The sequence below is a fragment of the Poecilia mexicana genome, unplaced genomic scaffold (assembly GCF_051168715.1).
Source record: "Poecilia mexicana isolate PSO_F unplaced genomic scaffold, ASM5116871v1 scaffold_14, whole genome shotgun sequence".
NCBI classification, from domain to species: Eukaryota; Metazoa; Chordata; class Actinopteri; order Cyprinodontiformes; family Poeciliidae; genus Poecilia; species Poecilia mexicana.
In genome coordinates, this window is record NW_028263383.1 from 4,516,999 (window position 1) to 4,530,909 (window position 13,911).

The window sequence follows — 13,911 nt, forward strand, 5'->3', positions numbered from 1 at the left end:
AAAGAGCCGAATCCGCCCAGCATCACTTCCTCGTTTAACACATAAATTCTGCTTCATTGTTTCCTCCTTGCTGTGATTTCTGTAACATGACAAATAGCTGAACTTGAGTTGTATGATTTAATTTAAATTTATTCGTGCAGGTGTGAGTGTTGTCAGTGAGTCAGCAACTCTGAATTTGACATACCAGATCTCCACTCTTTCACCTTTAGATTTGGCACAATTGACCTTGGGGAAAAAAAAGAAACAAGTTCTTTCGACTCTCGGGTGTCACCGACATACATTTTTGTCTGGTCTTCCCCCGAGGGGGCGACACTCGCTTAGTCTACAAAGAATGCTCAGTGTTTTCCCCCAGGAACCTGGAACATGTGGAGGGGTGCTAAAAATGACTTCTTTTTTTTCAGATTGATTGATTGATTTAATTTTGGGTGATCAGAGTTCAGCTGAAACTTGCATGTGAAGCTTATCTTATCCACTGATCCAATATACCTCCATAAAGGTCTTGAAATTAGCCACTGTCCCCTTTTCCTCTCCCGTGACAGAGAGCTGGTCAATTCTGCGGGTGCACGTCACAGTCAACTGACTGTTGCCAACTTAGCAACTTTTTTTTGTTGCTATAATTAGACCAAAACAAAAAACAAAAGAAAATCTGTGTCAGCAGGTCAGACTTTTTAAATATCGTAATCAACCAGAAAACTGCAATCGGTCCATCCCTGCTTTCTTTTATTAGCAGCAGTCTGTAGAAAAACTGATTACTGTAAGACGTGACAGTCATTAATACAAATGAATATATTTCACAGTTGTTGAATGTCTTGAATATATGCACATATTCAACAGAGCAGTCCTAGTAAAAGGAAATAGAAAATGTCCTTTATTTCTCTGCAATGTGCTATATTGATATAATTTTTAATAGTCTCTCTCCATTTTTCAGTCTTTATTTACTGTATGTTTGTCTTCCAGCCGTTGTGTTGCTGTCCGGTCAGTTCTCATCTCCCTTCAACGCTCAGTCTGGAATTTCTCCCATTGAACTTGATTTCTCCAGTTGAATTTCAACCAAGCCAATTAGCAGACAGAAGAAGGAGTTGTGAACAATGTAAATGCAATGAACATGTGTAATGTAGGGGGATATTGCAATGACAACACAACATAATGGACAAGTTTCAGCTTGTTCATATATTTCAGTTTTGGAAATGAAAACAAAGTACCACCAGTACTACTCATCCCACGGGTTAGGAATCAGGGCTCTTGAAGTGAGGAAAAATCTAAAACTCAAACTACATATGAATAATCAGAATAATCAGTTCTCACAGAGTTGACTATAAACCGTGTGCTTTTTTTGTGTCTCCCGAAACCGTCACTAAAGCCAAATGAGCAGCTTTTTATCTCTGCAGTCAGACTGCCTGCATTTATGTTTTGCTACCACAGCATGGTTCAGTGCATGGCCAAGGAGGCAGATGCCTTATTAAAAAAGGTGAAAATCAGCAGGTGGGGCTTTTTCTGCCATATGATGTAGAGGTCTTTATCGTTCAGCTCTCAAATCCCTCAGTCACGCTTTTTACATTTCCCCCCCCCCTCTTTAATTTTTTTTTGTGTTAATTCCGTTTGATCTCTCTTTAATTTCTATCTCCTGCTGCGGTTTTACGCCCCTCTTCCCTCCTCCCTCACCACAGAGAATTAAACCTGCAGATGGGTGTTAAAAGCAAGTGCCATACGGTACTCCAACTCCCTCAACCCCCTCTGCAACCACCACCACCACAACCACCATCACCACACATGCAAGCACACCCATGTCCACTCTATTGGAGTAAAAGAAAGACAGAAAAAAAGTCCAGACAGATGTAAACAACAAAACCTAATGGCTGTTTAAAGCCATTATGTCGAAAAAGATAAACTCTCCTGGCTGTGAAAGGGCAGGAGTGCTGTTGAGCGGTATCAGTGTGATGATGTGCAGGTATGCTGCTGTTAGGAGTGAACTGCTCGGCTCCACAGTACAGGAAAGCTGTCTCTCTCTTTTTTTTTTTTCTGGGAGCAGCAAAAAGAGGGATTAGGAGGCAGGCAGAGATGGGTTCTGTGAGGCATTTATGGCAAGCGCACACAGTATCAATCAAAAGTTTGGACCTATTTTCTTCAGGCTTTATAAATATGATCCCCATAAAATCGTTTCATTAATACCGTTCCACATTTTTGCTGATTTTTTTTTGAAATAGTAACGGAAAATCTCACAATTTAATGATATATTATTTTATCTGAAAACTTTGTTTCACACTTTGTGCCTTTGTGATCTCAAAAAGCTCAGTCATAAAGTTGGGAGGAAGGGATCTCCAGTTTTATTGATTATCATTATCAAATTTCCAACTGTATTTAAAAATGGAAAAACCGTTATTTCTTTTTTGTTGCTGTTTTTCTGTGGGTTTTTAAAATAGTTCAACTCATTTTCAGTGACCAGATGCTCCAGTGTTTGTATCCTGGCCCGGGGTGTTTCTGCATTGAGTTTGCATGTTTTCCTCATGCATTCTCTCCAGATACTCGGCTTCCACCCACGGCCCGAAAATATGACTGTTAAGGGGCACTGTTATGTATTTTCCAGGCATTTAGTGCCAAGGAGAAGCTTTTGCAAATAGGCAGCACTTTGGATGAGCTGGCATTTACGAATGGCTGCCCTGGGAGATTCAAGTGTTTCTCAAATATCCATGAAATAATAAAAATATTGGAATTTGGAAATATTTCTGTTTGAAAAAAAAAAAAAAAAACTGACACAGTGTGATGCGAAAGGAGCACCACCCATTATTCTGACAAAGGTCACAGCTTTAGAAATAAAGTTGGCAGGTGGCTTTAAATCAAAGTACTGAGAGTGTAGAATGCATTTTTATTTTGAATCTTCGTGTCAATATGTGGATTCTGTGGAACCATGAGGATGCGCAGCTCTTGTGCATTCTCGTAATTCTGACCTCGCTTCATCTGCATTGTCTCATAAATTTGCTTCAAAACATGCTTACTATGTTGAAAACAACAGATGACAAACATTTCCACAGAAAAATCTCTTCCCAAATCTGCATACTGTCATCCTCAAAGGCATTTTTTTTTGTTTTTTTTTTGCAACTTGACGTCATGTGTGTTCACATAAACTGCGTGCCCACCCAGAAACGTGCAATCCTGGCTACAAGTCCCATCTTGTCAAACGGCAAGTGGAGGAAGTGAGCGTTGAGATTGGGAAGATAGGGCGTTACGAGGCGGCAGGAGCATATCCCCGTCACACCGCGGCCCCTGCCAGCTCTTACTCCGTCCTCCGTTGATAGATTAGATCATGGAGAACTACCACAGGAGGAGAGAGCAGAGGAAAGAGCAATTTGTTTTTCTGAACTCGGGGAAAAGCACTGCGTCGGAGCCGGTTGGTGTTTCAAACCTTGGCCTTGTTTTGACCCCTTTAGCCCATAGATAAGGATTATGCTACTGAGTGCAGTGACCTGTTAAGACATGACCCATGAGCTGCCCCTCTCAATCCCTGCCGATACCGCCTACTCGAAAGAAACGTCAAGAATCCTCCAAGGGCTTGACAGAGACAAACCCCGGGATGGCCCCACAGATGACTCATCGATGAGTTTCATTCAGAGTAACTGTTGTTGTTCTTGTGTTTCTTTTTGTCTAAAATCTTTTGGCACTTTTACCAGGGCATCGAATTGCAGGAAGCCTAATTTCAGGAAACCTTGCTTTAATATGTAGTGCCTTGTCAAAGTATTTACAACTCTAGAAGTTTTTCCACATTTTCTCATATTATAACTACAACTTATGCTTTTGGAGTTTTTATGGGAGTTTTTGTGTGATTGAGCCACACAAAGCAGGACATAATTCAACAGAGAAAGAAGGTGATGCAGGCTCACCATTTCTTTTCACAAATAAAAATCTGAAAAGTGTGACTTCACGTCGACTTTGGACCCGTTGTGGAGAAGCTTAAAGCAGGTTTCTAGTAACTTTCACCAAAGACAAAGTAGAAATGAGCTATGTTTTAATTTATAAAGGCAGTATAATTTCTACACCAGGGTTATAGATCAGGTTTTTTTAAAGTCATTTTTGGTCATTTATTGTGTACTTTTTGATGGGTTATGTGTTTTTATATCCTTTATATATATAAAAAAATATAGCATAATTTTTTTAAAACCTAACTCTAAATAAATAAAATGAAGTGGTATTGTTTGGTTTTGCTTCACTAGACTAATTGTACTTTGGAGGAATGTGGGCAAAAATGGCAGTTAACACATATTCATGTTTTAGAATTGCCTAGTCAAAGTCTGTGGCAAGAATTGTTGCTCAGTGGCTCCTCATCTAATCTGACTGATTACTCTATGAGCAAAGCTGATTGTGCCCTGGCCAGAAGAGGTGTATCGTACAAAGTACAAAGTACAAAGTATTGATTCGGAGGGGCCAAATACAAACATGCATGCCACACTTTTCAGATTTTTATTTGAAAACCAAAATTGGTTTTGTGAAGTATTATTCTTCCACTTCATAACTATTTTGCTATTAGTCTGCTATATAAATCTTAGTAAAGTATATTGAAGTCTGTGGTTGTAAGTGACACTGTAAAGAAATCTTTCCTTTTACAAGACACTGCGGTAGGTTGAAATAAGACTTGGAAGGAAGCCGTCACTGCTGCGGACACGTCAGATGGACCTGAGAGGAAAAGTTGTCCCTCTTTTATAGTGTCACCATACTGTCTTTTGGAGCCACGGATGTAATTGTCCTGATCGTCATCTTGGTCCTGTCTGCCTTTTATCCAAAGTGTCTCCTTTGCTCTGTTTTTTTTTTTTTTTTTCAATGTTCCAAACTGTCTAGACAAAACATCAAGGCTAATAACGCTTTTTAGATTCAAGAAAGATACAGAAAAATATCACAATATCAGTGTAAAACATGCTGTACCTGTTTTGCACTCTTATTGCCGCTTGGACAATAACGACAACTGGCCAGAGGCGTCAGTGAACAGAGAACCTCGGCGTGCTGAAACTTGCCCATCGTACCAGCGGAGGTACTGACAGATGAGCGAGGAGGTGAGGAAGTGCAATTTTGAGCAGCAGTCCTTCATAGATTGTGATCTGACATTCAGCACCTCGCACACGCATATCCGCAGAATCTGCGCTCCGCAAATCGGAACCAGCTGTGAGGCTGCTCTGGGACCCCGACATCATCCTGGCAAGGGCAGGTCGTCTGCAGGCTTATCTGGGTGGGGTGAACAGCGCTAAGAGGAGCGCGGGGGGATAACTTAACTGGTCTCATTTCGCTTTTCTTCTATGGGTCAGTAGAGGGGAGAAGATGCTGCCCAGGATGGCGAAACGGAGCTCTCCGGAAGCGCTGTTGTGAAGTTGAAGATTTATGATCAGATTCCTTGGGACACCCTCTCCATCTCTGTCTCCACGCACGGCTTCAGGGTCTAGAAGATTCAGTAATAGGAGGGTTGATTGCCATCATGCAATGGGAAATGCTTTTCTTGTTCCCACCCTCGTCCCTCCCTCTCTGTCAGAGTTGCTATCCTTGATCAGTGCAAGTCTATATAGGAGCAGAGAGACGCTCTCACAGCTTCAGAGTCTGGTGGTGCCCATTTGCCACACGTTTCCAAAAAGGACTACCATTTGACTGCAGCATGACAGAACCCAAGAAGAAAGACAGGAAAGGGAAAAAGAATGGGGGTAAGAGAGGACGAAAAGACAACGATCCCACGAGAGGTAAATAAAATTTAGTTTCTGTGTTACATGTTTAAACTTGTGTATGTTTACAGCAGAGAGGAACAGTGACGCAGAAATAGACTCGGACAAACAAAAGGGCAAGATTAGGATTGAATTACTGTATTAAGAAGGGGAAATTATAGCCTTGCTTTGTAAAAGTTGCAGCCAAGTTGTCACATGAACTTACCTTCCAGTAGCCAAAGACACACAGAGGCACTTGTTTTGGCAACTCTTTATTTCAGCAAAAATTATAGACCAAGTTCTAAAAGAAATTCAGATTTTAAAACGGCTGAACAGGAGAGTTTGAGCAGCCCACGTGTTTTATCCCCTATCACAGGGTATTAATTGAAAAGTAATGTCTGTGTGACAGCAAACCCTGCGTCATAATGTGCTGTTTGACAGGGTTAATATTTCAAAGGTTGCTAAAGTGTTTTCACTTCTCATTTTAATATTGAGTCTGCCGTGACTCATCCAGCATAAGAGTCGGCACTTTTCTTTTTTGTGCATGTGCCCTAAGCTGATTTTAGTTTTACAAAAAAAAAAAAAAAAGAAAAGAAAAAGAGCCTGGAGACCTGTTTGTATTTCACACACACACAAGAGGTAGAAATGTGGTTGCTCTGTAGTGAGTTCAACAAGCTGCAGCACGTCACTTTAGTTTGACCTCGGGTCATGGGGAGGCCCAGCCCCCTTTTTAGTGACACTTTAAGGACAATGGCTTGATTTTTACTGTAGTTTCTCCACATGTCATTCCTTGCTTGATCAGATACTGTCTCTTTGAGGGTTCATCTTGATAGACATTTTGTACCTGGTGATGTCACCCCCGTCAGCCTCCAGCAGATAAAGCCAGAGATTAAATGGGATGTTTTTCTCTAAATCCAACTTTTTTTCTGTCGCTCTTCTTTTTTTGTCTTCTTCTTCTTTTTTTTTTTTTTTTTAGCCTGCTAGATGTTTCAGTTTCCTTCCATTATGTAAGCCAACTACTGGTGATCTGGCTTGTTTTATTGTTTTAAACAAAGTGTTGAAATACTTGCTGGCTGTCGGGCTAGATTTGAGTGTAGCTTCTAAACTTGTGAAATACACAGCTTACAAAATTCATCCTTTTACACACAGCCTGAGAAAGGTCAATGAGTTTATGATCAAAGTGGTTTATTTTATGGAAGTCTTATCTTGCAAGAAAAAGTTACTTATGGCAAACCATCATTGGGTGTCCTTATAGGGGCCTATTGTTTAAAACAAAAAGTATGACAGGAAACACTTTTTCCAAAGCTCAATGACATTTCTTCAGCTCTTCATTAAACATCTGACTCTTGATTAAACATGGTAATTAAAGCTGAGTTATTTGGACAACCTTATTGGTGTTGGTTCACGAAAACTTCTATATGTCATTGCATGAGTAGCCACCTGGGGGCAGTATAGCGACCTTGTTGAACAATCTGGATGTCTTGTGCAAATGAAATGAAAAAAGAAAAAAAAAAAACAGTATTCGCGCAATGTATTTCCTTTCCCTGGTCTAAGTGCACCGCAGTCTGGACAATGCATGTTTATTCTGCTGCATCAAGTTCTCAAATAATAGTTTATCGAGACACATTTTGGTGCATAAGCATTGTGATTTTTTTTTTTCCGGTAAGTTGATGAACCTTAAAATAGCAATGTATAAGTGTGAATTCTAGCTGTGCATGGTGTAAGTAACAGGGCTTTCACATATCCGGATTCTTATAATTTTCTCATATTAGCGTTTCAATTTTTACCTAACTTTGTTGGAGAAAGGTCACAAGTCAGTTTGACTTCGTAGCGGAGCGCAATATTAAACATTAATCAAGTTTAGTTTTGATTATTTTACACGTCTTTGTTCTGTGAAATCACATCATATGGCACATGCCGTTTTAAGATTGCAGTATTAATGAAAACTGCATGCAACCCTTTGTGTTCTTTTTAATCTGACTTAAACAGCTCATGATTTATTTTAGCAGCTGGTTTAGGATGACAGCGAGACATAAAAATACCAATTAATTAGTAACTCCAACTTAGACTGGCACGATGAAGGTGTATAGCCTTCCTCCTCTGCAGTTAGCCCATGAACACTTTGGTCTTCAAAGTTGTTCAGGTTATGTGTAAAAAGTTATTTTACAAATAAACATAACTGTAATTTGACTGTGACTTATCTTACTTCTTACCTCTGAAAAGTAAGGCCATCATTCATTTCCTCCTTGTTTACTATTTTTGGTCTTATTCAAATTTTAAACTACATGTGCTCTTTATTTTCATAACAGCCCTTTTCACTATTGTGCTTGTGGTTTTATTTAATAATAATCTTGGAGTCTTGCTGGTAAAAGGTCAGAACGAGCCAAAACTAAGCCTGGTTTTCTTATTTGATCTAAAAAAAAAAAAAAAAGATATAAAGACATAGATGTAAAACATACCTATGTTAATTATTTACATGTAATTTTCACTTAATATATAAATAATAAAGTTTATTTATTGCCTTCTAAATTTCACACAAATTATACGTTATAATAGTTTCAAACCCGGTGGATCCCTTGCACTTTGCCCATTTAGCTCCTCTGGCAGTAGCAATTAGCAAACAACATGGTGGAACTGTGCATCTGCTGAGCTTATCATACAAAATACTCCTCAATCTGATGTTCCTCAGAACGTTGCAAACGTCAAAATGGCTCAACATTGTTGTGATAATGTCCTGAGAACATAAAGAGCAGGAACTTCTTAAAGAGATAGAGGCCAACTTCAAGGTGTCAAATTTCTCTTGTTATGTTTAATATATACATCATTTTTATAAGAGAAGGTAACTTGATTGTGGTATAAAATGGCCGAATGACTTTAAAATACATAATTCTGTCCCTTTAAGTAAAGTGAATAATTCAAATGAGGAATAATCCGACAGGATTAGAACATGCTCACATTCACAAACCATTATGCCTCTTTGATCGTTTCATACCTTTGTGGTTTTTGTTGTTTTGTAACCACATTTTTTGAGATACAAAATGTATTGAATATTGTTTAAGGCAAACAATACTGTGCTAGCTGGGGAACATCATTTCCAACTTTTATTATCAGTCATAAGAGAAAACATTCTCCTTAAGTGTGTTTTTAAGCATCACATGTGTTGTATTGTATTAGCACTTAAAGTGATATATTCGATCACTGATGATGGTTTTTGAAGATATATTGTTGTTAAGTTTACACTGGTGAAAGAGGATAATGTAAATGTACAAAATTTTGCTTATTGTAACCTGGGCTGGATTTTCACTGCTGAAAAAAAAAAATCGATATGAACAACTTGTGAAAATAAGCAGACTGAGTATGAATATGTGTAATTTTTTTTTATTTCATTCGTGGATTGTTGCTTTTCGTTAGTTCACACTATCTACTTTTAACTAATTAGTCAACAAGCTAGCTAAAACTAGCTAACTCATTAAAAAAATAACACGAGTTATCTATTTACTTCAGCCAATACTGCAGTGCTCAATTGAAGTTATATTTGAACAATTTTCCTTCACATGTTTCCAAATTGGCTAGCCACATGCTAAAGATGTAATTTCAGGATGACTTTTGCATAGATGCTGCGGTATGCGGCGTAATTTGAAGTTATACAATATGCTGTGTGGGCATGTGCATGTGTACACGTGCCTGTCTGAGTTAGGTGTGTCGACCCATAATTGTATGTAAACAGGAACGTTCTGCTGAAGCTGTCAGTCGGTGATCAAAGAGATCAATGTGGCGATGGGGGCGTCAGACAGGTTGGTCTTCTGTTTGTTTGGGTTTCTTTTTTTTTTTTCCTTTTTTGGTGAAAATCTTTTTTCACATTAATTTCAATACATCCTCTTACTGCAGGTGTTTCTTGAAGTAAACGCCCTTTCATTCAAGCTGATATCTTTGAACCAAAAAGTGTTGATGTGTGTCATTTTACGTCTGATCTGTTGTTACATGAGTATTTGCTGCCTCATCTATCTACTTTAACTAGTGAGGTAGCTGCAAAGCTGGTAGTTTTTAGAAAATGTCAATGGAAGGCCTTCATTTTTTAATACTAGTTAGTGGAAGAAAATTGCACCTCAGCAGAAGAAAAATTAAGCACCAACTGTAATGGATATCTTTGCAGTCTTCCTGACCTATATAAATACGCTGCTCCTGTTCGTGATGTTATAATTCATAATCGTGCACCTCCCACCTATCATATGTCAAGACAAAACACAACAAGTTTCTTTCTGCGTGGATGGGTTTGCGTGTGTAGCCAAGGATTGCAATAATTACTCAAGGAAGTAAGGACATGGCTGTTCATTTTGCGCTTGTTGCTTTTCATCATGTAGTAACAAATACTGCACCTTTAAATTTATGGTGGTGCTGTTTGAATTATTCAGCAACAAGTCAGTGGAGGCAGGAGGGATTGCTTCCAACTATTTCTCAGTGACCTTACATTTGTTTCTCACAAGAAGAGGATTCTCCACAAAGAAAACAAACCTAGTCCATCATTATGCCTTCACTCTGTGACACTTTCTAATTTGTTTTGATTTTTATTTATTCTTTCGAATGCCACTTAGGTGTGTTCATTAAAAGAGACGGAGGTTGAAATGTGTCCTATCAAAAAGTCTTTTTCAGGCTGATTTATGTGAAATATTCAGATTAATTCTGATCAAATCTTAACTTGAACAGACATTTTAGATAACAGCAGAATATGTAACATTTACTCCTTTTTCTTTATGACAATACATAATTCATATAGCGTCTGTTTTTAGCAGGATTTAAGTGTGACTACTGTCAACACTACCACACTGTCAGCAAAGACACGCTAATTGTAATTACACAAGGACTGGCAATATAGAGTTTAAATACAACGACAGAACATTATCACCACCCAAAGTTTAAAACAAAAGTGTAAATAATTATATAATTTCTTTCCAATCAACAAAGCAATAGCTTTTGCATTGCTGCTGCTAAATAATATTGAATATTACAGATAATGTTGTCTGTGACATTTATTATTTATTGACAAACCAGCTGAGGATGTTGACAGTCAGTTGTTTCATGTGTGACAATAATAAAAAAGAAATAAAGTTTTTCTTCAGTTGCAAGCACCCAAATAGTCAGTTGCAGGTAAAAACTGCAGATGATTTTAAAGGTGAGCTAGCCTGCAGTCTGCTTAACATACAAACTGCTGCAGAATTATGGAACAATATCTGTAAATTCAGAACAGCATTATCTTATGGTAGCAAGTAATGTGTGGCGTCCTTTAATTTCCAGTGCGTAACTTCCCAAGTAGCTGTGGCTTTCCCCCAGACTCCACCCACTCCAGAACTGCTTGCCAAAGTAATAACTAATGGTTTGTGAGCTGCTGGGTGGCCGGCACTGTTCTTTTTGGATCTGAAACGTCCTGAGTTGAAATTCTTTCCAGACTTTATTTTATTTTATTTTTTGTATGGCATTTGCATGAAATCTCTGTGGCATGGATACGTTTTCTCTGGGTACACCAGTTTCCTCCCAGTATCCAAAAACATTCATGTCTGGCTATTGGTCACAACCTCTTGCTGACTGATCACTTGAGCTGGGAACCAAACTGTTAGTTAAAATGAATACATTTAGTTACTTTTTGTGGTTTCCTGTCTGTAATTTATAATTCAAATTTGTAATGCACAACATAGAAACATTAATGTCAGGATTGACCGATGTTAGTCATATTTGAACTAATTGGTATTGGCCTCATAAGGAAAATGTGTAACAGTGCTGGTGATGCAGAGTAAGATTTGGACTGGTTTTTGACCATGTGCAATTTCCTGTGCAATATCACAGCAATATCAATGTCAGACCAAAATGGTATGTTGGTGCATCCCTAGTTATACTCCAAGTGAAGAACCTGGATTTCAGTCACTGAAGTAGATTATTAAATCTGATTTCAGTTTAAAGCCTGATAAACTGAGTTTCATGCAGACTGTTTCAACACCGCCGAGGTTTCAGCGAGGTAATATTGGCATCATGCAAGTGCAAACAAACAAAGATGTTTATCCCCTGAAAACATCAAGTAACCATATTCATTACCAGCTGAAGTTTGTGCCGACATGTTTTGAGTACTGTGGACCGTTGCAAACAGCACGTCAATAGTTATTTGAAATACAACGAGTGAAATGGTCTGATTCAATTAAACATCGTCCAACACGACTTGTCAAGATTTTTGGCTCCAAACAGCTTCTTATAAACAAATATAACTCGGCTGGCCTCTTTTTGATCTGAGATCACAAAGTGAAGGAGATTATTATTTAGCTTTTCCTGTTGACTTTTTCAGTTTTTATGGGGTGATTCATCTCTCTTTGGCATCATGAGTGAGGTGTTGAACACAGGGAGGGTTTTAAAGAGACAAACTAAAACTGTAGACTGAGAACTATGACTTTCAAGCAACAGTTCAGACCTTACAACCCCTCAACACATGATATATTCACATTCTCTGTTAAAACCTAGAATTGTCCTTTAGACACGAAGGACAATTGTCCATCATGTAACAAAAAATGTACTAGAGAAATGATGCATGTATAGTCTGATAATGTATGAATAGTTAGACAATTTATTGATTGTTAAGCTTGTCTACCTGGCTCAAACGTGCAAAAATCTCAACTAAGATGGTGTTGGCAATGAAGTATCCAATACAATTTTACTTCCAAAGGTTAGAAGTAGGTTTGCTGTTTGAATTTGTCCACAGCTGAAAAGTTTCAGTACAGGATTGATAGTAATTTGGGGGATCTCCGGATGGTAGGTAAAACAATCCCAAGAATGTACAAGGTCCTCACTTTGTAAAAGCAGATTTGGCTGGACGCTATTAAACTGATCTTTTTGAACAGATGTTGTGTTACAGTAACTAGTGTATGGCATCTGAGGAGCATTTCCACATGCAAACGGCATACCTCTGGCTGCCTTGCAATGCGGTTTGTCTTTTGACAACGTGCAGCGAGGTGACATAACACCGCAGTAATCAGGGATACTTTGTATGGGGGGGAAAAGGAAAAACACAAAGGCATGCCTTAGATTCCTTTCCTAAGCTCCTGGAAATGAAACAGAAATGTTAACTCGATAATAAGGGTAAGGCATTGTTAATATATCAAATAACTTTGTTTTTGAACAGCTATGTGGGCTGAGATCTCCAACTGTTACCCAAGGCATGAGCTGTTGACACGCCAGATAGGCTTCTATTCTCAAATTGGGTTTTTATAGTCCATGTCTGCAGCTGCCCCTGTGCTTCAAAAAGAGAGGAGCAGGCTGTTCTTGGGGCCACGGTTTATCATCACTCCTGCACAGTTTTTTCGTTGAGGATATGGAAAAGGACTTTGTGGTTACATTGACAACTGGTTTTCATCAAGAGTTGATCATAGCATAGTGCAGAAACCTTAAAGGTTATTTCAGACATTTTAAGAGTGAGGTTCTGCGACATTATTAACCGGGATTGTTCATTTATCTGCAGTATGAAGATATCGGTGAATAAATCCTCAAATTGGCAGAAGATTAGTAATTGACAGAATCTGATAATTTGTTTAAAAATGGAAAATGTTTACATCTATAGAATGTATTGCTAAATTAATGAATATTTACATTCTGCTTTTACAACTGTTATTATGTTTATCACTGCTGTCTCAGTTAAACAGCTTTCTATGCTAAAGATGGTTGACTTTATGTAGTTTGTTGTCTTCATATTACTATTTTAAGGTGACATTGTGTGAAGTTGTCACCATCAATTTTTTGTTTTTAAGATGTCTACAACACCTATAAAATTATCATTAAGATCCATCTTTGAAGACGCTGCATAAATTAGAGTCTTATTAACTATGTAAATTTTACTTACAGATTTAGATTGGAGTGATTTTAAGGATTAATGGAGTGTTAATCCGGTTAAATATGAAAAACCAGATATGAGAACAGAGGTACGTCCCACTAAAATAACATACCCTGTCTTGATAGAGTGGAGCACTGTGAAATCCACACCCTTGATCCCAATACTCATGCTTGATTCAAACTGGGAGGAGATTAAAACCAGCACTCGCACTTCAAAGACCTGATGTTTCACAAAATCCGTTTCATTTCATGACATTTATACCTGCGGAACATGTTTTTTTTTTTTTTTTTTTTTTTTTTTTTTTTAAATGGCCACATTGCCAGAAAGAAAATAGCATGAAAGCATCATCTAAGCTGTCTTGCTATCTTGGTGTTA

General features: G+C 38.2%; 1 protein-coding gene across 5 annotated transcripts in view; it reads left to right on the forward strand.

Annotated features, from left to right (window-relative positions):
• The first annotated feature begins 4,539 nt into the window (after nt 1-4,539).
• nrg2a (neuregulin 2a) overlaps nt 4,540-13,911 on the forward strand; it is a 54,829-nt gene continuing 45,457 nt past the window's right edge. For 2 of the 5 annotated variants that reach the window (XM_014993343.2, XM_088012669.1), the window contains exon 1: nt 4,540-5,711. In XM_014993343.2, the coding sequence (XP_014848829.2) occupies nt 5,630-5,711 (82 nt within the window). In that variant the 5' untranslated portion in view covers nt 4,540-5,629. The remainder of the gene's footprint in view (nt 5,712-13,911) is intronic. The other 3 variants (XM_088012670.1, XM_014993360.2, XM_014993368.2) reach the window with 3 other exon arrangements.